This window comes from Dromiciops gliroides, chromosome 4 (genome assembly GCF_019393635.1).
Source record: "Dromiciops gliroides isolate mDroGli1 chromosome 4, mDroGli1.pri, whole genome shotgun sequence".
NCBI classification, from domain to species: Eukaryota; Metazoa; Chordata; class Mammalia; order Microbiotheria; family Microbiotheriidae; genus Dromiciops; species Dromiciops gliroides.
Genome location: NC_057864.1, coordinates 153240639 through 153263710, shown reverse-complemented (window position 1 = coordinate 153263710; position 23072 = coordinate 153240639). Strand labels below are relative to the sequence as shown.

Here is a 23072-nt window from a genome sequence, read left to right as displayed (position 1 = left end):
GAATTCAGAATCCCTACATACCTAAATAGAAGAGAGAGAGAGAGAGATAGAAAGAGAGAGAGAGACAGTATGGTTGCCTCTTCCAGCTTCCCTTCCAAAGAGAGTGCATAAGAAAGCACAAGCTCCCTGTGGTCCGTAGGAGAGGAGACTCTTCACACTGCTCAAAGCTAATTGGCTATCATCTTTCAAATCTATTGGTTTACTGGGCTTGAGGGTGGTCCATATTAAAATGAGAAGTGCCCAGCTCCTCAGGGTCTGTGAAAGACCCTCAGAGGGCAAAGCTTTTAGGTAGGTGTGGTTCTAATCTCTATTGTTTCTATTCACATTGTAAACAAATTAAAAGAAGTAAGAAATAGCCTTTTAGATCTATGGATAGGGAAATAATTCATGGCTAAACAAGTGATAGAAAGGATAACAAGAAATACAATTTTGGACAATGGACAATAAAATTACGAACAATAATTATATAAAAGTAAAGAGATTTTGTATAAATATAATATAGTAAAAATTAGAAGGGAAATAGGTAAATGGGAGGGAAAAACTTTGTAGCAAGTTTCTGATAAAAGTGTTCTATTGAGGAATGAGCAAATAAATTGTGGTATATTATTATGCCATAACAAACAATGAAATGGAAAGTTTCAGAAGAAACTGGGATGACCTTTATGAACTGATGCAAAGTAAAATAAGTAGAACTAGAACTTTTTATACAATAAAAGCATTATAAAGAAAAAACAACTTTTGAAGTCTTTAGAACCTTAATCAACACAAAGATAAATGAGTCCAAAGAATTAAGAGACAACATGCCATTCTCCTCCTGAAAGAGAGGTGGTGAACTTAAAATGCAGAAGGAGACAGACATTTTTGGACATGGTTAATACAGGAATTTCTTTTGCTGGACTATGTAGATTTATATTGTGGGATTAAAAAAAATAATTTGCTCAAATTGGAAGGAGAAAAGGGATAGTGGGGAGGGCAGATTAGTTAAACATTTTTTATTACTTGAAAATATTTTTAAAAAGTCAAGAGGAATAGGGCAGCTAGGTGGCACAGTGGATAAAGCACCAGCCCTGGCTTCAGGAGGACCTGAGTTCAAATCCAGCATCAGACACTCAACACTTACTAGCTGTGTGACCCTGGGCAAGTCACTTAACCCTCATTGCCCTGCAAAAAGAAAGACAGACAGAAAGAAAGAAAGGAAAGAAGGAAGGAAGAAAGAAAGAAAATCAAGACGAAGGAATTTTTGGCAGAGAATGATTGGAACAAAATCTCATAGATAGGAAAGTAGGAGTTGTAGTAACATGGCAGTGAGAAGACTAATGTGGCATGAGTAGAGGAGACAGCACTGGCACAGATCAGAGCTCTGGCCTTCAAGTGAAAACACCTGAGTTTGAATTCTGACTGATGTTTATTACCTGCATGTCCTTCAACCTCTCTGAGCCTTAGTTTCTTCATTTTTAAAATGAAGATAAGAATACTAAGAATATTTACCTCACAGGGTTGTAGGGAAGATCCTTAATTTAAAGATACACACACACACACACATATATGTATATATGTGTGTGTGAATTATTATTATTGTGTCAAAAAGGTGTGGCAGACAAGGCTAGGAAGGTAGGTTAGGTATAGACCATAGGGAAAGGAGAGACTTTAGATGACAAAAAGACATTGAATATTTTTGAGCAGGTGAGTCAAAGCAGTAACTTTTGGAAGTTAGTCCAGCAGCCCCAAAGAATGGGTTTGAGTTTGCAAAATAGGATGCAGGGAGACCAGTTTAGGATTGTATTGAGGACTGCTCATTGGTTGGTGAGTCTTTGCTATGCCCTGAGGATCCTTAGCTGTCATGTACTTCACTTCTGCCTGAATGTGTTCTCAGGACTTCTCCATCTCCCTTTGAAGTACCTTGCCCATGGAGCAAGTGGGTATCCTTCCCTACTTCCAGCTCTTCTTTATGTTTTCTCTATTAGAATGTAAGCTTGACAGTAGAGACCATCTTGTTTTCTTGCATCTGTATTCCCAGAGTTGTTTAATATAGTACCTGGGATATAGTAAGCACTTAAAAAGTGCTCACTCTCTTTCCTACACCCCACCCCCAATCTAGTTCCTTATTCATCTATCCATTCATCCATCACATCCATCCATTCACTATTTAAAAAAATTTGTGTGTGTGTGTGTGTGTGGGGGGGCAATGAGGGTTAAGTGACTTGCCCAGGATCACACAGCTAGTAAGTGTCAAGTGTCTGAGTCTGGATTTGAACTCAGGTCCTCCTGAATCCTGGGTCAGTGTTTTATACACTGTGCCCCCTAGCTGTCCCCCATGCATTCACTCTTTGTTTGTTTGTTTGCAGGGCAATGGGGGTTAAGTGACTTGCCCAGGGTCACACAGCTAGTAAGTGTCAAGTGTCTGAGGCCAAATTTGAACTCAGGTACTCCTGAATCCAGGGCCGATGCTTTATCCACTGCGCCACTTAGCCTCCCCCTATTCACTCTTACAGAAAGAATGAGAGGGCCAGGGAGGCCAAAGAAGCATACAACTTTTGTTGTTTTTTAGGTGTCCATAAGTCACTCATCCTTGTTCTTCATTTAACCAAACAATCAAGGAACATGCAAGAGATTTTATTCTAGTTAAGTTGTCCCTGAAAACACCAAGAGGCTCTTAAATTACCAGGAATTCCAGGAATGGGGATTAGAGAGGAATCCTGGTGACAGTGCATTTGTCTAGAAAGCTGCTGTGAAGTCAAGCCTGATTCCACTAGTACTGGGACTTGGTTCCACAGAGTTTTTGAGAATTCATGGCTTCCTTCTTTCTTCATAACTAGATGACCAAAGCTTTCCCATTAAATAAATAGAGCTGGCATGTGACAGTCTGGTCTCAATTTTCTTAAACTTCCCTTTCCTCTTCCCCTTTCCATTGTGGAATAAGGTAGGGGTTCCCACATGCTGCTTTATTGTATCCTCTCCTTGTCTGCTTACTGCGAGTGTCCCACTCATACAGCTGGTGATATCTAGGGAAGTGCTTGTCCCCCAACCCTAATCAGGACTATTTTTCACTCAGGACCCAAGGTAGGTAGGGTAGGGCATAGTCCTATGTAAATTGAGCTTCCAGCTACAGCAGTTTAAAACTTCAAAGCTTGTTCTGAGGATCAAATGAGATAATATTTGTGAAGCACTTAGCATAGTGCCTGGCACATGGTAAATTCTATAGAAATGCTAGTTATCATTATTATTGTGTAGATGATTTCCTTTGTAGCTTATCCACAACACATTTTCCATTGCAGGACAGCTTTTCCTCACTAATCAGAAGCTCCATTCCTGTCTATAGTGTAGTTTAGAGCTTTGTTGATTTTTTCTTTTTGTTTATTTGTTCTGTGAACCCTTTGGAACAAAAAAATATGTGTTGTGTTAAATATGTTAAATCATCCTGGTATAATTTAATATACTGCTTATATTTTTTTTAGATTTATTCATTAAGTGCTTATAGTAACTACAGTGATTAACTTTTACACCCAAAAGATCGAAATTAAATTGTACATTGTATGATTCTAATGATGAAATCTAAAATTATATTCTACCTACAATAATGGAAACTCTAGTAATAGAAAATTATTAAATGTTATTTATAAAATAATTATAGCTAATTTATGTGAGGCATTCTGTAAGAATTCAGAGAAGTAATCTGACAAGATTTCACATGCTTGCTATTGGAATCACTGCAGAAACAAACCCATAATGCTTTAAGTGTGCACATTCTTGTTGTTACAAAGGAAAATATATACTTGTGACAAAACCAAGTAATTATTTACTGCTTAACAGACCATTAGAAATTTTTTAGTGCAACCCCCCCGAACATGTTGGACTAGTTTCATGAGTTTTCAAGGGGTTCTCAACCACTAAATGGGAACTACTGGTCTAGATCATAGATCTGGAGTTGGAAGGGGCCTTCAGGTCCTTACTTTACAAAGGAGGAAACTTAGTCCCAGAGAGATCAAGTGAGTTGTATACAGTCTCACATTATAGCCCACAGGGGCTTTTAGAGATAGATCATCTTGCCAACCTTCTCATTGGACAGATATAAATTCAATTCAAGAAATATCTATTAACCAGTGAGATTTATGCTGGCTGAAGCACAGCATAAAAGTTACTGACTTTTGTAATAAGTAATAAAGGAAGGAATGGAAAGCTGGGATAGGGGTTAATGGCTTTTGTTCTTTCAATCAGCCTTTTCTATTTGATCCACAGCTTCATTTCCTTACCAATCCCAAAGTATCTTGGTTAGGAAAGGAACCTTATCTCCCTAGTTCTCACATGGCTCCTGTGAGTATTTTGAATGGAGTTCCCCAAAGAGTTTGGGGATATTGATTTGAAATCAGGGATTTTACAGGAGTTAAAATGATTCTCTAACTCCAAGTCACATAGATGTCTGAGACCAAGGATCTCAAGTTAGCATTGAGTGTGAGGTTAACAAAAGAATATATTTAGTTGGGCAGAGATGTTGTTCTTGTTGTTGTTGTTGTTGTTGTTGGTGGTGGTGGTGGCTACCTGGCTAGATGGGGTGCTATATAACTCTTGGTTATGCACTGAAAGAGGTATAGCTCTCCCTACAAGGGAGAGGATAACAGCAGTTATGTAGTATTGAAAGTAGAATTGCTCTGACCACACATGTTCCTATAATAATAGGTATATTGATAGCTAACATTTATATAGGGCTTTAGTTTTCTCTCTCTCTTTCTCTCTCTCTCTCTCTCTCTCTCTCTCTCGCGAGGCAATGAGGGTTAAGTGACTTGCCCAGGGTCACACAGCTAGTAAATATCAAGTGTCTGAAGCCAGATTTGAACTCAGGTCCTCCTGAATCCAGGGCTAGTACTTGATTCCTTGTGCCACCTAGCTGCCCCTAGTTCTTTAGTTTTCAAAAGACTTTACATATATTATTTCATTTGATTCTCACATCAATCCTATGAACTTGATAATATCAGTATCCCCATTTTACATATGTGAAAACTGAGGCTGAAAATTTTAATTGACTTGCCTATTAGCATCAAACAGTCAACAAGTGCTTGGGGCAGAAAATACTCATTTTTTTCTGACTCCACTATACTATCTATTATACCACCTCCATGTGTTTGCCATGAGCACATGGGTGCCTATTGCCCACACCATTATTCATGTTTTCTGGCTGTACATATTCCCTATCATTGTGCCTTCCATGTGTGACCCCTGGAAAAATTTAAATAGAATTTTAAAAGAATTTAAAACTTCTAAGCTCATTTTTCCTTTTAAAAAGTAATGAACTAGGGGTATCTAGTTGGCACAGTGGATAAAGCACTGGCCCTGGATTCAGGAGGGCCAACCTGGATCAGGAGGGCAAATCTGATCTCAGACACTAGACACTTACTAGCTGTGTGACCCTAGGCAAGTCACTTAACTCCCATTGCCCCACAAAAAAGCAAAAAAAGCAATGAACTGTTTCTTGATATTGAATTGGTCCAGAGGACTAAGGTACAAATGGTTGACATAGCTTTGAAATTGCTTATGGCATAAATGCCTAGGGCACAAGTAGACTGAGCTCTGTAGGATTGATGGATCTTCCACCCCATTTTGAGCGAACACACCTTTCTGACTGTGTATCCCATTATAGCAAATGCAGAATTGAAAGGTGCTATGCCCAATAGAAGAACAACTATTTTTGCTTAATATCCTCATTCCAATTCTGCAACTTAATCATTAGAATGCCTAGTTAAGTCTGTCCTAAAACTTTTGGTTTATTGTCAACAGGATTGATTTAAAATGACCTCATGGTGGACCTTGTGGTTGAAGCAAGGAAAGGCCAATGCAGAGAGAAAGGAGCCTTGGGTGATTTGGATGGCTTGATTTGGGGCCCTGACACTCTATGGTCTTCTGCTTTTGACTGCATAGTTAAGAGTCCTTTCAATGGGATTAGGAAGGGATTCCTTCTGATTCAGTGGAATTAGCTAATTATATGTTTAAGGAGGTTGAAAAGAAAAATGAAGGTATCACAAGAACAAATATTCCTTGGTTGTTACTGATGACCATTAGTAAAATGAAAATAGTAGCTAGTATTTATGTAGAACTTTATGGTTTATGAAGTACGTATCTTCACCATCACAACTGTGTGAAGTAGGGACTATTATTATCACCACATAGATGAGAAAATGGAAACTTCAAAGAGGCTAAGTGGTTTGCCACAGGTCACATAGCTAATAGGTGGAGTTTCTCATGCTCCATTGCAGCCTTCATGTTAAGAGCACAAAATTCAATATTCAACTAAGTTCTTGGAAGACCCCTTGTTTCTCTGCTTCTTATTTTCAGCCTTGTGTTTCTCAGTTCCTGGACCATATGCTCAATATCTCATTTAATCTTTGCTCTTGCAAAGATCGCCTTGTGAAATGACTTATTACAGATGAGGGATCTAAGGTTCAGAGAAGCACTTGTTCCTAGACTAGTAATAAGAAATTTCTACCCTGAACTAAAAGAGAACTAGAAAGGTAAGCCTGCTATTTTAGGGGAAAACCAAATTATGCTTCATCAAATCAGAAAATAGGACATGGGGTTATTCACAGTTTGTTATTAATCACACACATACTTCCCTACATTAGGATGGCTAATCATAAGTTCAATGTAATCCTTATTGTGTGGGTGCCTAGCATTTTCTGCCCTAAACTGAGTTTCTTTTCCATTCACTCCAAAAATTTGAGAGGAAGAGTGGTGGAAAGAAGGAAGAAGATGAAGAGTGAAGGGAATGGGGGCAGCTAGGTGGCGCAGTGGATAAAGCACCGGCCCTGGATTCAGGAGTACCTGAGTTCAAATCCGGCCTCAGACACTTGACACTTACTAGCTGTGTGACCCTGGGCAAGTCACTTAACCCCCATTGCCCCGCAAAAAAAAAAGAGTGAAGGGAAGATAGAGTTTCAAGAAGAGTTGTGATAAGGGAAAGAAGGGGAGAGAGGATGAAGGATAGAGAAAGAAGGGATGGATGAGAGGGAAGTAAAAGCAGAATGGAAGAGGGGGGAAATTGGAAGAAGAATTGTAATAAATGAAGAATAGAAGGATAATGGAGGAGGGGTAGAGAGAGAAGAGTGGAGGGTGAGGGATAGAGGAATATTGAAGAAAGGAGAGAGTAGAGGAATGATGAAGGGGAGGTAGAATGGAGGAAGGATAAAAGAGAGAGAAAGTAAGGGAAGATGGAGGAAGGGAAGAGGGGATGGGGAAGATTGGAGGGGTGGTTCATACCACCCTGGGCCTGAGGATGGAGAATTGAGTCATTTAGTGTTTCCTGTCAGGGTTAGAGCTGGGAATTTTAAGACATAGCACAAGACTCTGTGTCTTCATTCTCAAGGAATACATTCCCTAATGTGGGAAAGTCTTTGCCATTCATGACTTAGAATTTTCTTATTCCAAGGGTTTTAAGGAGGATAGGGAGGGGAGTCTTGCCTACAACTCTCCACCTGGGGCTACTTACTTTGAATACTCTCCCTAAGTTTTCAGCAGTGCTCTGATGTCCATGGAAGAAAAATGTCAAATAGTGATTAGCACTAAGCCCCTGTAAAAGTGGTAATTGAATGTTATATGACCATAATGAAAGGTATTGAAGCTGGCAGGAGTTAATTTTTGCGTGTGTGTGGAACAATGAGGGTTAAGTGACTTGCCCAGGGTCACACAGATAGTAAGTGTCAAGTGTCTGAGGCAGATTTGAACTCAGGTCCTCCTGAATCGAGGGCTGGTGCTTTATCCACTGCACCACCTAGCTGCCTCAGGAGTTAATTAAAAAAAAATAATGATTCATGAATAAACAAGTGTAACTATTGGCAAAACCAATAAAATAGATTTTATAACTATTTATATTTAAATACATCAATTTTAAACTAAAATGTTATTAATTCATCAATTAATCTCTGTTTCCCTTAATTTCCTTTTGTCTATTCTCTCTGAAATATATATATATATATATATATATATATATACATATATATATACACACACACACACACACACACATATATATTTCTCCTTTTATATGGTTATAGTCAACATGTACTCTCTACTTATTTTTTGCTTCACATTAATTAATATGGATCTCTCAACATTTCTTTACATTCTTCAAATTTATGAATCTTATTCATATTACTTTGATACACTGTAATTTATCCAAAGGGAAGCTAGGTGGAATGGTGGCTGGGGTGCTGGGTCTGGAGTCAGGAAGATTCATCTTTCTGAGTTCAAATCAGGCCTCAGACACTAACTGTGTGACCCTTGGCAAGCAATTTAACTCTGTTTGCCTCAGTTTCCTCATCTTTCAAATGACTGGAGAAGGAAATGGTAAAACATTCTAGTATCTTTCCCAAGAAAACCCCAAATAGGGTCATGAAGAGTCCAACACAAGTGAAAACAACTGAACAACAAATTTACCTAACCATTCGATAATTTTTGCACTTTTTGTTTTTGTTTTTTGTTTTGTTTTGTTTTGCTATGACAATGCTCCTACAAACATCTTTCAACCTGGTGCATTTTCTTTTCTTTTCTTTTTTTTTTTTAAGTGAGGCAATTGGGGTTAAGTGACTTGCCCAGGGTCACATATCTAGTAAGTGTTAAGTGTCTGAGGCCGGATTTAAACTCAGGTACTCCTGAGTCCAGGGCTGGTGCTCTATCCACTGCACCACCTAGCTGCCCCTGGTGCATTTTCTTTTTAAAAAATCAACCCTTTTGAGTTATATTCCCAATAATAGGATTATTAGGGCAAATTACATTATTATTTTGGTAACTCTTGGAGTGCTCCATCAGAATGGTCTGCAAAGAGATTGTGGCTTTTTGCAAACCCACCAGTAGAATATGAATATTCTTATTTATCCCAACCATACCAACACTTTTATTATTCTTAATTATCTGCCATTTTAATGGATGTAATCCTTTTTTACAGGATACATATACATATATATATTATATATAATGTGTGTGTATATATATGTATATACATACATACATACATACATACATACATATATATATACACACACACACACACACACACATTTTTTTTGCAGGGCAATGAGGGTTAAATGACTTGCCTAGGGTCACACTGCTATTAATTGTCAAGTGTCTGAGGCTGGATTTGAACTCAGGTCTTCCTGAATACAGGGCCAGTGCTTTATCCACTGGACCACCTAGCTGTCCCCAGGATATAAGTTTTATTAAGTATGGAGAAAAACCCAGAAAGCAAGGTATAGAACCTTTTTTGCTGATCATTCTCCCCTAAGACCATAATGACAGGCCTGAGGACTGTTCTAAATTTAGATATGTATGAAAGTTAGATAAGTTTTCTCTTCTATAAGGAGGGCTGTTACTGTAGGGTCCTTCTTCATGGCTGCTACCCAGAGCTTAAGTTTTGAAATGTGGTCCATATAGCTGATATCCCAAATAACCCTAGGTGTTCAAACCAGGGCCAAATGAGGTAATCAATCATGGATATACTGTTTTCACCAAAGAAAATTGTCTTCTGATGAGTAAAAACCTCTTCCAGGTTGCTGAATACTGTACAGAGTTGTGTTTTCTGAGCAGAACAGTCTTCTTCATTTTTTACTGCCATCAAAGAATCCTTAGACAAAGTTGGTACCTGAAAGAACAACTCCAAAATCATCTTCTGAAAAGCTTTCTCATAAGGATCCTCTGGGAACAACTTCCCTGGGTAGGCTTCATACAGGTACTCACAAGTGATAACAGATTCATAGATTAGTTGACCCTGACTGGTCTCCAGAACTGGTACCAGACCAAAGGGATTCTTCTTAAAGAACCACTCAGGTTTGTTTTTCAAGTTGATATCAATGATTTCATGCTTGATTCCTTTGGCCTTCAGGATAAGCAGAGTTCTCTGGGCCAAGGAACAGAACCTCATGCTGTAGACATCAATGATTCCATTTGTTACAGGACCCGAGGGAGAACTTCCTTTCCCCAAGCTCCTACTTGAGTCTTATGACGTCCCAGGCTCTACAACTTACTCAGGAAGGAACTTCCTGGTAGGCTGTTCCTTCAACATCCCCCCAAATCCATTGATGGGCTGAGTTTTAGGTTCAGATGGGGGGAACAGGGAACAGAGAAGTAGAGAGGTCCCAATCTACAGGCCTGGGGAGGAGAGGGAAAAGGGGAAGAGGAGAGGAGAAAGAGAGAGAGAGAGAGAGAGAGAGAGAGAGAGAGAGAGAGAGAGAGAGAGAGAGAGAAAGGGGTAGGGAGGGAGAAGGTGAGAGAGAATGAGGAGCAGAAGGAGCTGGAGCCAGAGGAGTTGAAAAGTATAATCTTAAATTTGCTTTAATTTACATTTCTCTGGTTTCTAGTGGGGTCGAATGTATCTTTTAAAGTGATAATTTACGTTTCCTCTGTGTAAATTTTCTATTCACATCCTTTTATCTATTAAGGGTTTGGTTTTGCCATTGAACATTATTATCAGTTCCTTTATGTTTAATATACATGGTTTTTATCTGTTATATTTATTATAAATGCTTTCCCTGTACTGTTATTTTAAATAAAAAATATACGTGTATATATGTATGTGTCTATTTATTTATATTTACACACAAATATGTATATATGTGTATATACACATAAATATATACATACATATACACATATATATCATTTAAAATTTTTTAGGGTACCTTTTTGTTCTTTCTCTTCCTGCACCTATAGGTTGTGTTCCATGAAAGATAGCTCCCACAGGTTCAAGGTACTTTGTGAGTCCACATTTCTAAAACTATAGCTCATTAACATGTTTGCTTTTTAAAAATCAGCCAGGGGATACAATTAACCCAATGTAAAGGAATATACTGGAAGAGTATGTTAAGAAAATTAGCAATGAAACCTATGATAGATCAAAAAATATACTCAGCATTGTTGGAAAAAGTGGACATGCACAGAGGTCATGAACAGAAAGGTACAAGTGTAGTCAAGGTGGATATGAAGAAAGGCAGTTCATTCCTCTGGTGCTGCAGGGCTGCAGGGCCATGAAATCTTACTTTGCTTCATAGTCTTTTCCAGACACAACTTTACTTGCTGTTGGGTACTACTTGCTTGTTGTTTCTGTTGCTTTTAGGTTTTTAATCTTCTGGATTTCTTAGTGACTTTGTGCCCAGTGGCTCAGTAATCATATGGACTGTCTTCTTCCTTCTCCAAGAAGCAAGATGCATCGAGAAATCTTGTTTTTCTAGAACATTCATTGTCTAGAACCATTGAACTCAGGAACCTGTTCTTAGAGTTACCTATGAGGTCACTCTTAAAGCTGGTGCTGTCCTTCAGAAATTCCCCTTCTTTGCTAAAAACCTAAATTCTGGAATTATGTTATCTAGTTAGGTCAGAATCTTCCTCTTTCACACAGAAACTTGGGGTTCAGGAAGCAATATCTTTGAATCTCTCCCTTGAGTTTTGGGCAAGGACATGTTCTAGATAGCCATGTTCTTTTGCTGCAAGGTACAATTGCTAATGGATGGAAAGTGGAGAGCCCTGGTATCTCCCTATTCCCTTTGCTGCTCTCTGCTAAAAGAGAACAAGGAGAGGATAAAGAATGACTCTGCAGGGGCCAAAAACTTCCTCCAGGGCTGATTTTATCCTCAGAGCTCACTGGCTTCAGACATGACTAGCTTCCTTTTAAAAAAAAAACACAGGAAAAAAAAGAAACAGGGGTTGGGGCAGCTAGGTGGAACTGTGGATAAAGCACTGTCCCTGGATTCAGGAGGACCTGAGTTCAAATCCAGTCTCAGACACTTGACACTTACTAGTTGTGTGACCCTAGGCAAGTCACTTAACCCTCATTGTCCCCCCACACACACACACAAAAAAAGACACAGGGGTCATTACTGATCCTTAGCCAGTTGGTTTTATCAAGTGGTCAAGCCTTATAATGTTATTGGGTTATTTACACTCTATTGCCTGGTTGTTCAAGTAATGACCTACTCAATTATCAGATTTCTTGGGAAAAGTCCTAAACACCTTAACACTGAAATTTAAAATTTTAATATAATCAAGCAAATCTACCTTGTCTCCAATAATTTCTCTTATTTGCTCAATAGGGCAAATTTTTTATCTCCCTTCCATGCTTGAGATAACTATGTTATTTTCTTCTATCTTTCTATTTTTTTTAAGTTTGTCTCTAATTCAGATGGAATTGAGTATGGCATATGTTGTGAAATGCCAGTCAGTCACCAAACATTTATTAAACTCTTACTATGTGCCAGGTACTGTACTAAGTCCTGAGAATACAATAAAGTATGCATTTGAGTTTTTTTTAAAAAAAATATTGCTAGCCAGTTTTTCCAATGATTAAATAAAGAATTCTCCTCCAGCTATCATCTTCTATAGTTTTATTAAGCATTGTAAAAAGTAGTGGATGCAGTAAATATAGATAGCTCTTTCTAGGAGTTTGATAAAGAAACTAAGGAGAGTTATGGAATAATAATAGATTGACATTATATTTGACTCTAGTAAAAAAGTTTTTTAAGCCTCAAAAATGTATTTGTTTGTAGGTATCAAGGAAAGAACGAGTATGGTGAGAGATTAAAAATTAAAGCGGAAGGGGCCAGCTAGGTGGTACAGTGGATAAAGCACCAGCCCTGGAGTCAGGAGTACCTGAGTTCAAATCCAGCCTCAGACACTTAACACTTACTAGCTGTGTGACCCTGGGCAAGTCACTTAAACCCAATTGCCTCACTAAAAAAAAAAAAAATTAAAGCGGAGGAATTGCTATGGGGACAATCTGCTGGAAAAGATAGGAGTGTATGGGATCATGAGCACTTGTACCGGGGTTGGTTTTGATAAGGAGAAGGGCAACTTTTTTTAAAAATCAGGAACTGGAGTAAAGGAAGGTAAGGAGAAAGATATCAAATGGTTTATAGATGAAGAGCAGGGGAGAAGAGGGAACTCAAAGTGCATGAGTACTTCTCAGTAAGTTAAAATATGAAGTCCTTGACTGAAAGGGTGAAGAAAGGGAGAGGTGGACAAGGTTTGAGGAGATGAGGTTTGGAACAGCCTCAATGGGCAGTGGGATCATAGGAGTGATTCTCATACTTTTTGCTTTCAGGAAACCTTTATGTACTTAAAAGTGATTGAAGACCCTACCCCCAAAGAGTTTTTATTTATATGGGTTATGTTCATTGATATTTATGATATCAGAAATTATTATGTATTTTAAAATATTATTATAAAAATATTTTTCCCTTTGTAGACCTTCCGAAAGAGTTTTGGAGATCCCCAGGGGTTCCCAGATTACATTTTAAGAACTGCTGAAATGGAAGAACAATTAGGAAGGAGTAAAGCCACAGTGATGGTCCAGCTAAGATTAGATAACATCTGTAGTGAATGTAGTCAGTATTGTTGGGTAAATGAGCTACTATATATTCCAATAACAATTCACCAGTTAGTGTTTATTTATTCCATGTTGACTATATGCAAAGTAATGTACTCAGTGCTGGGAATTTTTTTTAAGGGGGGGTAGTACACATTTCTGATTTCATCAGAAGTGAAACTCCTAGCATGGAAATTTCTTTCACTGATGCAGATCAGCAACTCATTTGGAACTTATAGTCTGAACAATTCCCTGGGGCACTGAGATGTTAAGTGACTTGCTCATGGTCACACAGTTGGCATGAGAACCCACCTGGGTCCAATGTCAGTATTGCCTTGGCATACAAAGACAAGATGGAGCACAGTCCTTGATCTTAAGTAGCTTATGTTCTATGGGATATGTGATGTTTTAGACACTATATTAATATATATTTCTCTAGAGTCATGAATAATCTATTTAAAAATGACTATTTGTTGTTTGAAGTTTTTTTTTTTTTTTTTTTTTTTTTTTTTTAGTGAGGCAATTGGGGTTAAGTGAGTTGCCCAGGGTCACACAGCTAGTAAGTGTTAAGTGTCTGAGGCCGGATTTGAACTCAGGTCCTCCTGACTCCAGGGCCGGTGCTCTATCCACTGCGCCACCTAGCTGCCCCAGTTGTTTGAAGTTTTGAAAATATAAATTTGTGAAACCATATCAGTTTTATGTTAGATTTCTAGAATTACATAGCCCATGTTAGCTAAAATAAATTCCTGCTTGTCTATGACTGCTGTCTTACTATGTCAAATCTCACATAGCAAACACCTCATCCCTGACCTTTCCTTTCACAGAAACCTGTTTCCCACTCACCTAGGCCACCCTCTCAAATTTCCACTGTACCCAGCCTCCTATTTCCACTCCTTCCAAGCCTTTATCATGAGAGAAGTCTTGTCTAAGATCACTGGGTGACAAAGAGTCTACTCTTTCAAATGTCATATAGCAAATAACACATATATAACAATATGTGTTTTTTGTATGGGTGAGAATGCCAACCTAATAAAAAGTTCTGACTCTTAGTCATGGCTCCATCACTTACTAGCTGTGTAAACTTGGAAATATCTCAGTTTATAATAATCCTTGTTCTGCCCACCTAACAGATTTGTGAAAAAGTACTGGGTTAATTTGTATGAAAACCATGAAGCATCAGGCAAACATAAGGTACTATTAAATAGCATCCTTGGTCAGATCTGTTGGTCTATCCAGCCTAGGACTACTTCTGAAGGTGACAACAATCTGAGATATTCTCCTAGTTTCTCTCCATGCCATCAAATGAAGAGCCTAAGGATGAGGAATAATAATAATAATATAAAAAAAGATCATGGCCATTGAGGGAGAGAGGTAGAAAGAGGAGAGGGAGAGAGAGGAATGAAAGGCAGAGAAGGAGGGTGAGAGAGACAGAGAGACAAAGAGACAGAGACACAAAGAAAGAGAAAGAGAGATACACACAGAAAGACAAAGACACACACAGACAGAGAAACAGAGAAGGAGACACACAGAAAGAGAAATAAAAGATAGTAACGAAATTATTGAAAAATGGTGGGCCACTGCCAGAAATAGAGAAGTTAAGAGATACAGTTATGGGGCTGGGCAAAAGAAGACATGTTAGGGGGTGGCTAGGTGGCACAGTGGATAAAGCACCAGCCCTGGATTCAGGAGTACCTGAGTTCAAATCTGGCCTCAGACACTTGACATTTACTAGCTGTGTGACCCTGGGCAAGTCACTTAACCCCCATTGCCACGCAAAAAAAAAAAAAAGAAGAAGACATGTTAGTTTCTGAACACATTGCATTTGAATTGCAGGCAGGAAATCCAAGTGGAGATACCTAGTTGCTATTTGGAGATACAGAATCATAATAAATGCTTGTTAAATTGAAATAAACCAGGCTATGAAGAGAGGTTGGAGTGGAGATAGACCCTTGGAAATCATCTTCATGAAAGTAATAATTGAAACCACTTAAGAAGATTAGATCAGCAAGGGAGAATATGTAGAGAAAGAAGCAAAAAGGATCCATGATGTATTGGGGGGGGGACTAATACTGGAGCCATAAAAGGAGGATGAAGAGCTTATACAGAAGACAGATATCATTCTCCCTCTCTCTTTTTTTTGGGGGGGGTGTGGGACAATGAGGGTTAAGTGACTTGCCCCAGGTCACACAGCTAATAAATGTCAAGTGTCTGAGGCTAGATTTGAACTCAGGTCCTCCTGAGTCCAGGGCCAGTGCTTTATCCACTGAACCACCTAGCTGCCCCCTGATTGCTTGATATTTTCAGAGATAAGTGGGGAACAAGGCTGTTCACTGGTTATTCCTCAACCCTGGCTCTATGATTAGCACATCTTCTATCCTAACCTTTATCCCCCACCCCTCACCTCCCTCCAGTATAAAGAATTGATAGAATTTCAATTAGTTGTAGGGGTGAGGGAAAGGGAAGAATTAAAGAGTAATTCTGTGGTTGTGAGATTAAGCAACTTAGAATATAGTTGTAAAAATAACAAAAATAGAGAAGTTAAAAGCAAAGTAATTTCCCCTGCCTTTGAGCCAAGACAAGTTCAGTTGAGTTTAATACAATAGACTCAGGTATTCAAGAGGCATTTAGAAATAGTGGACTAGAGCTTTGGGGAGAGATTGGTGGCTATACATAAAGAATTGAAAATCATATGCATAGAGGTGATAATAGAACTCATGGGAATGAATGAGATCCTTTAAGGGAGAGACTAAGCCTGAGACAAAGCCAAGTGGACACACCCAAGCTAAAGGAGTCAGAGTGGGATGAGGAAACAGCAAAGAGCTATCCATAGTTCCACCTAACCCCTCATTGCACCTTTATATATTTTCAGCCTGGACTATCCCATGGAGTCATGGGATTTATGTTACATGCTGCTGTCTTGGTTGAGTTTTCTCTAGAGAGGAGATTCTTTATAAATGGGAGTATGATTTAAATCGCCAGGTGGATTAATGAACTCTAGGCACATTGGTTCCACATTTTAAAGAAAGTCTGTTGTTTCTGACCTAGGTTGTTCCAATATATTGCTAGAGTTTCTAACAGACACTGAAGATCAAAATATAAAAACACCATCAGTCATCTTAAACATGAACCGTACATAATATGAGTCTTTTACAGTCAAAATGACATCTCTCTGCTATCCAACACAGTCCTGAGCAGTCTCCCTTCTTTCTAATTGGCTTTAGGCAACTGGGGCCAGGGACTTATCCTGTACATTTTTCTTTGTATAATACCCCAAACAGTGCCATCTGCTCAATAATGCTTAGTGAGGATAATGACGATGAAGATGTTGACCACAATAGCTACCTGTAGAGAAGGCCGTTGGCCTGGATTTAAGTTCAGGCTTTCCTGCTTAATAGCTTTGTGGCCCAGAGAATGTTTCTTCATCTCTCTAAGCCTCTACTTGTATCATGTATGTAAAGCTTAAAGAATTGGACAAATAAATCATGGGTTTTTTTTGTTATTATTGCCTACATTTCAAATATTACACTCAGCTCTCCATTATTCATTTTAATATAGATTGATGGTTGTATATCTAACAATAAACTGAAGGGACCTTAGAAATCATAGAGTATAATCCTTATTTTATAGATGAAGAAGCTCAATCCCAGAGAAGTTAAGTGACTTTTCCAAGGACACATCATAAGTGGCAAAGCAAGATTTGAATCTAGGTCCTTTGACTCCAAATCCAGCATTCTTTCCAGTTTATGGTAAAGTCTCAACTGACTGGTTTAAGAATGCATGACAGCTGTTTAGCATAGTTTAAGCTAAAGCTAGCATAGAAGAGAGGAAGCATAGTATAGTGAAAACCAGACTGGAAAATTACATTTTCAGTTCAATTCAAAACAACAAACATTTATTATATACCTACTATGTGGAATATATAGAGACCTTATGATGCTTTTTGTTTGGGTTCTGGTTCTGTCATTTAATAGCTTTGTGATTTATAAAGAAGTTATTCAATCCCTGTGAGCCTCAGCTATTTTTTTTCAAATGTATAAAAAATGTATTTTGCCTCTTTCACAGGACTATTGTAAGGATCAAAGGAGAATGTCCAAGGTCCCTTTCCTGGAATTATAGATCCATAGAAGGTTTTAGCTGGTAGGAATCTTAAACCCATCCCTTTCATTTTATAGTTGATGAATCTGAGGTCCACTGAGACCAAGTGAATTCTGAATACAAACACATTCATCTTCAAAGTAGGAAAAGACATTAGGCTGGTAAGGTTTGATGTTCTTTTCATGGCCATGTTTGTGACCAGCTCAGTTCCTTAGCATTTCAGTACAGACAGAAACCACATGGGTTAGCATAATTGTTTAAAAGCACAAACCAAAAGGAAACCACCATCTTAGCCCCAAACAATCAAGGTCTCAACAATGTTCCTGCCCAACCAGATAGCCAACAGGTGGACAATAGAGAGGAACTGGCAATGGACAAAACTTACCCACAAACAGAAAGACGACCAAGAACCACAGGTGGGGTTGGGTCATGTTCTTTCAAGCTCTTACTCCTTAGCAGGCAACTGATAAATGAGTTGCAGTTTCTCTGTTTCCCTTCCTTTATTTTTAGTGCCGTGACGTTTCACTGCAGAGTGTCACCAATAGCAACATTGCTCTACAACTATAGCAATAGTAAGAGGTAGAGGTAGAAATAGTAATCCTTAGGCTTTACAAGGGAAATGGGCATTAGAAATTTTTGACTAGTGATGGACAAGGGAATATGCCCAAACTAATTAAATGAATTCTTCAAGTAACTGTCTAGCCCATGTTCTAGTCCCCTAGACCACTGCTTATTTCCTTTCCATAATATCTCTGATAAGTGATCATCATATCTCTCCATGAGTACCATTAGTAATGAACACACTGCCTATTAAGGCAGCTTATTAAATTTTTTTTTGCACAGTTAAAGTGGTGAAAGTCTCTTCTTTTTTAATTGATCTGAATACTGACTGCCTGTAAAATTAGTTCTGTTTCTTGGAGCCATAGAGAATAAGCCTAATTTCTCTTGAATGTAATGCCATTAATTTAGAGCTAGAAAGGATTTTAGAGACTATACAGTCTAGCCTCATCATTTTGTAGATGAGAAACTGAGGCTCACAGGAGTGAAGTGCAGATCCAGCCCCAGGCAGGCCATGCCTCCGGAGTCTCATAATCTTCAGCATCAGCAGCTTCTTCTGAAACTCAGATTACAGACTGGTGAGGGGGTCTAGCGGTTGCCCGGGGAAAAATAGTAGGGGGGGTCTCTGCTACAGCAGAGGCAAGAGCACTGTGGTGTTACTAAGGAAGTAGACTTAAGTGGCAGTGGCCCAGTGGGAGAGGGGCACAGGCATGCCAAGCTTTCAACCATAGAGAATCAGATTTCAATCAGATTTCTGCTTCTAGGTTAAAGAGAAAGCAAGCCTGTGGTTACTTACAGGCCAGGCAGGCTGAGAATGAGCCTAAACCATACCACCTGGGACCCTGTATAGCTTGGGATAGTACATCCTGGAAGCAGGGCTCCATGTTAAGAAGGAGTTAAAAGTCGAGAAATAGGAGGCCAAGATGAGCAGGCAGAGAAAGCAGCAGACCATCAAAAGTTTCTTTGGTGGCAAAGTAGATCAAAATACACCCTCAGAAAAAGATAACAAAGTCAAAGCTCCTACATCCAAAGCTTCCTAGAAAAATGTGAATTGTTCTCAGGCCATGTAAGTGCTCAAAAAGGACTTTGAAGATAAAGTAAGAAAGGTAGAAGGAAAAGTAAGAGAGGTAGAGGAAAAAATGGAAAGAGAAATGAGAGTGATATAGGAGGGTCATGAAAAAAACCTCAACAGCTAGAAAAGCCAAGTTGGCCAAACAGAAAAGAAGGTACATAAACTCTCTGAAGAAAATCATTGCTTAAGAATCAGGATAGAGCAAATAGAAGCTAATGACTTTATGAGAAATCAAGACACAATAAAGGAAATCCAAATGAATAAAAAATAGAGGGTAATATGAAATATCTCCTTGGAAAAACAGCTGATCCACCCTTTTTACTTTAATGTATTTTTACTCTAAACTCTCCCTCCCTCCCTCTCCATCTCTCTGTCTCTCTCTCTCAATGTACATATATGTCAACATTCTTTTGTAAGGTTCAGATAGGAGTCAGATTCATGTGATGTTTACTCCTTCTACTCCCATCTCTGTATATGTTTTTCTGATGAGCCTCCATTATTATAAATAATCATTTCCTTTCTTTTCTTTCTCATTTATTCTACAATATATTCCCCTTTCTTCTCTTTCATTTACTCTCCTAAAACCACCAAACAAAACCATACCTAGGCTCTGAGTTGATCAATTCTCCCCTTTTTGACACTTGAAAAAAATGAAATTGGAAAGAGACACCCCCCCCCCATGACATGAGTACTTGGTAATCATTTATTCCTTTAAGGAACTCAAATATACTTACCTTTTTGGGTGTCTTTTGCCTCTTGTGCTTGCATTTCAAAGATTTTACCCAGCCCTGGTTATTTTTCATATATTCAAGGAATTTTAAAAACTCTTCTATAAAAAGGCTGTCTATGCACCACCACCTCTGTAGGAGTATACTTAGTTTTATAGGGTAAATTATTTTTTGTTTTGCCTTTTGTTACATCAATTCCAATATTTTCTTTTCTTTATGGTAGTTGCTACTAAGACTTGTAAAATCCTGGTGGGTCTTGGTCTCTTTCTTCCTTGATGTTTTTTTTTAAATATGGAAGTCCTTTTTTTTTTATAATAAACATTTTATTTAAAGTTTTGAGTTTTATATTCTATCCCTTCTTCCCTCCCACACCTCCCACTCCCTGAGAGAGCAAGCAATAAGATATAGATTGGGCACATGCATTTATGTAAAACATTATCATATTAGTCATATTGCATAAGAAAACTCAAATAAAAGAAAAGAAAAGAAAGAAAGAAAGTAAAAAACAGCATGCTTCAGTCTGTGTTCAATCAATATCAGTTCTTTGTTTTGGAGGTGGATAGTCCTTTGGGATTATCTTGGATCATTGCATTGCTGAGAATAGTTAAGTCATTCACAATTCTTCATTGAACAATATTGCTGTCACTTTGCACAATGCTCTCCTGACTCTGCTCAACTCATTATACATCAGTTCATATAAGTCTTTCCAGGTCTTGTCATCCTGCTTGTCATTTCTTATAGCACAATAATATTCTATCACAATCATATACCACAGCTTGTTAAGCCATTCCCCAATTGATGGATATTCCTTTGATTTCCAATTCTTAGCCACCACAAAAAGCTGCTATAAATATTTTTGTACAAATAGATCTTTTTCTCTTTTTTGGATGTCTTTGGGATATAAATCTAACAATGGTATTTCTGGATCAAAGGGTATGTACTGTTTTATAGCCCTTTGAACATAGTTCCAAAGCTTTCCAGAATGGTTAAATCAATTCACAACTCCACCAACAGTGGATTAGCATTCCAGTTTTCCCACATCCCCTCCAACATCCAACATTTTTCTTTTTTCTTATATTTTCCCCTCTGATTAGGTGTGAGGTGGTACCTCAGAGTTAATATGGAAGTTCTTTATTTTTTTTAATTTAAAAAAACCATTTTTTTAGTAGGCAATTGGGGTTAAGTGACTTGCTTAGGGTCACACAGCTAGTAAGTGTTAAGTGTCTGAGGCTGGATTTGAACTCAGGTACTCCTGACTCCAGGGCCAGTGCTCTATCCACTGCACCACCTAGCTGCCCCTAGAAGTTCTTTAACACGGAATTAGTGTTGTCATTTTCAATGTGATACACTTGCAGTTTTGTTATATTTTCACTTTACTGTTTGAATAATCTTCTTTTGTGGTATACTTTAAAAACAGATTTGTTTTTGCTTAGTCTTGGTTTTCAGGGAGTTCAATGACTTTAAAATTATTTCTTAGCCAATTTTCTAGGTTATTTATTATTGTTAATAGTTACTTTAACTATTATCAACAACACAATAAGCTTCTATCACATATGGCAGCTGTATCAGTGAACCAGGCAAGATGGTATTTCTCAAGAGCCATGTCTTTGTGGGTGGAGATCCATTGAATTAGCAGAGGGGACTAAACACACTGGAGCTAGGACTGGAGTTCCCAGCTTCCAGCAAAGTCATAATTTGTTCATAGCACTTATTTGTGTGAGCAACCATATTTTTCTAGACACTCATTGGGGTTGTCCTAGACTTCTGCTCATATTATCAAATTTGTCTGCCCAGACCTATGTGTCAGTGGAAAGTGAGGCCCAAAGGTAAAGCCTGGCACCACATAGGTGGGTCTCTGAACAAAAGTTGGGATCCCAAAAAAAGTTGGTCATAGGGTATAAAAGAGCCTTATCCTACTTAATATATTTCTTCCCCTTACTCACTGGTCCCCATTGGGGAACTGACTCCTATGGGGCAATTAGAAAGACATGGTGTACTGGAATGAATAATGCACTCAACTTAGAGTCAGGACCTGGATTCAAATTCTATCCCTCATATTTATTACTCTGGATAAGTCTTTTATCCTCTCTGTCCCTCAATTTCCACATCTGCAAAATGAATAGAGATTGATTTAATGGTTTCTATGGCCTCTTCTAGTTCTAAATAGTATATAATCCTAAGAATTCATTTTATATGGACAGGTAGGCAGTATTCTCCATTCTAGCAACCCCAAAAGAAACAAACAACAATCCCCAGCCAGAGTCTTAAACTCATTTAACTGACTTTGTGAAGGTAGCTCTTTTGTGAGTTCTCCAAGTTGACAGAAGGCTACAGGTGGTAGAAGCTTTGAGTTACCCCCATTAGACTGGATAATCATTAACTATTGTTCTAACAACTCATTAGTTTTATATTTACACTTTTTCTATTTCATAAGTTCCTTTGTGATGACCATCTAACCTCTGACTCCTTTTTGGAAGAAATCTTACTCTTAGAGTTAATAATAGGGTAAGATTAAGGCTTTCTTACTACTAGTTATGGTTCTCATTTTGCATCTTTATTTTGGCTCTCATTCCTTTCCTTTATAGCTCTAATATAAGTGAGATATAACACTTTTTCCAGAGAGGCCTCTGGGTCAAAGGCCATCCTTTCCACATGGAATCTATTGCTCCCCAACCACAAGAGCATTACACTTTTCACCTGAATTGTTACTAAGTCCATTATCTGTCCCTCTACCTTCAAGATACAGTCCTTAAATGCCTAAAGTTTATTCACACTGATCTTTGCTGAATGTGCAAAGACAATTTGTTTTCAGTTTCCTTATGAATCAGTTTTTCTGAAATTATCACTAAGAACCAAGTAAAGGTTACTAGATTTTAAATGTGTTTTCAAACCTTATAGTGCTACATATAAATGCTAGCTGTTTGTTGCTGTTGTTTTATCTTTGTCAAATTCTTTAAATGACTCTTTATTCCTTCAGAAACAGTGATGGGGCCTTTCTGATCTCTTGAGATAACTCCTTATAAACAGCTAAAATATAAAAGACTAAAGAATGCCATAATCTTGTATGTGCTTGGGGCAGCTAGGTGGCACAGTGGATAGAGCACCAGCCCTGGATTCAGGAGTCCCTAAGTTCAAATCCAGCTTCAGACACTTGATACTTACTAGCTGTGTGACCCTGGGCAAGTCACTTAATCCCAATTGCCTCACCAAAAAAAAACAAAACCAAAACCCAATATTGTATGTGCTCATCTCATGACCTAAGGCTTCCATTTTTCTTTGTCAA

The 23072-nt window shown here is 38.2% G+C and overlaps 1 protein-coding gene and 1 pseudogene across 2 annotated transcripts in view; both read right to left on the bottom strand.

The window, feature by feature from the left end:
* LOC122726766 (SLAM family member 5-like) overlaps positions 1-17900 on the bottom strand; it is a 42846-nt gene extending 24946 nt beyond the window's left edge. For both annotated transcript variants that reach the window (XM_043964707.1, XM_043964708.1), the window contains exon 1: positions 17817-17900. In XM_043964707.1, coding sequence (XP_043820642.1) covers positions 17817-17862 — 46 coding nt within the window. In that variant the 5' untranslated portion in view covers positions 17863-17900. The remainder of the gene's footprint in view (positions 1-17816) is intronic.
* Positions 9300-9970, bottom strand: LOC122726769 (annotated as a pseudogene).
* Positions 17901-23072: the final 5172 nt, after the last annotated feature.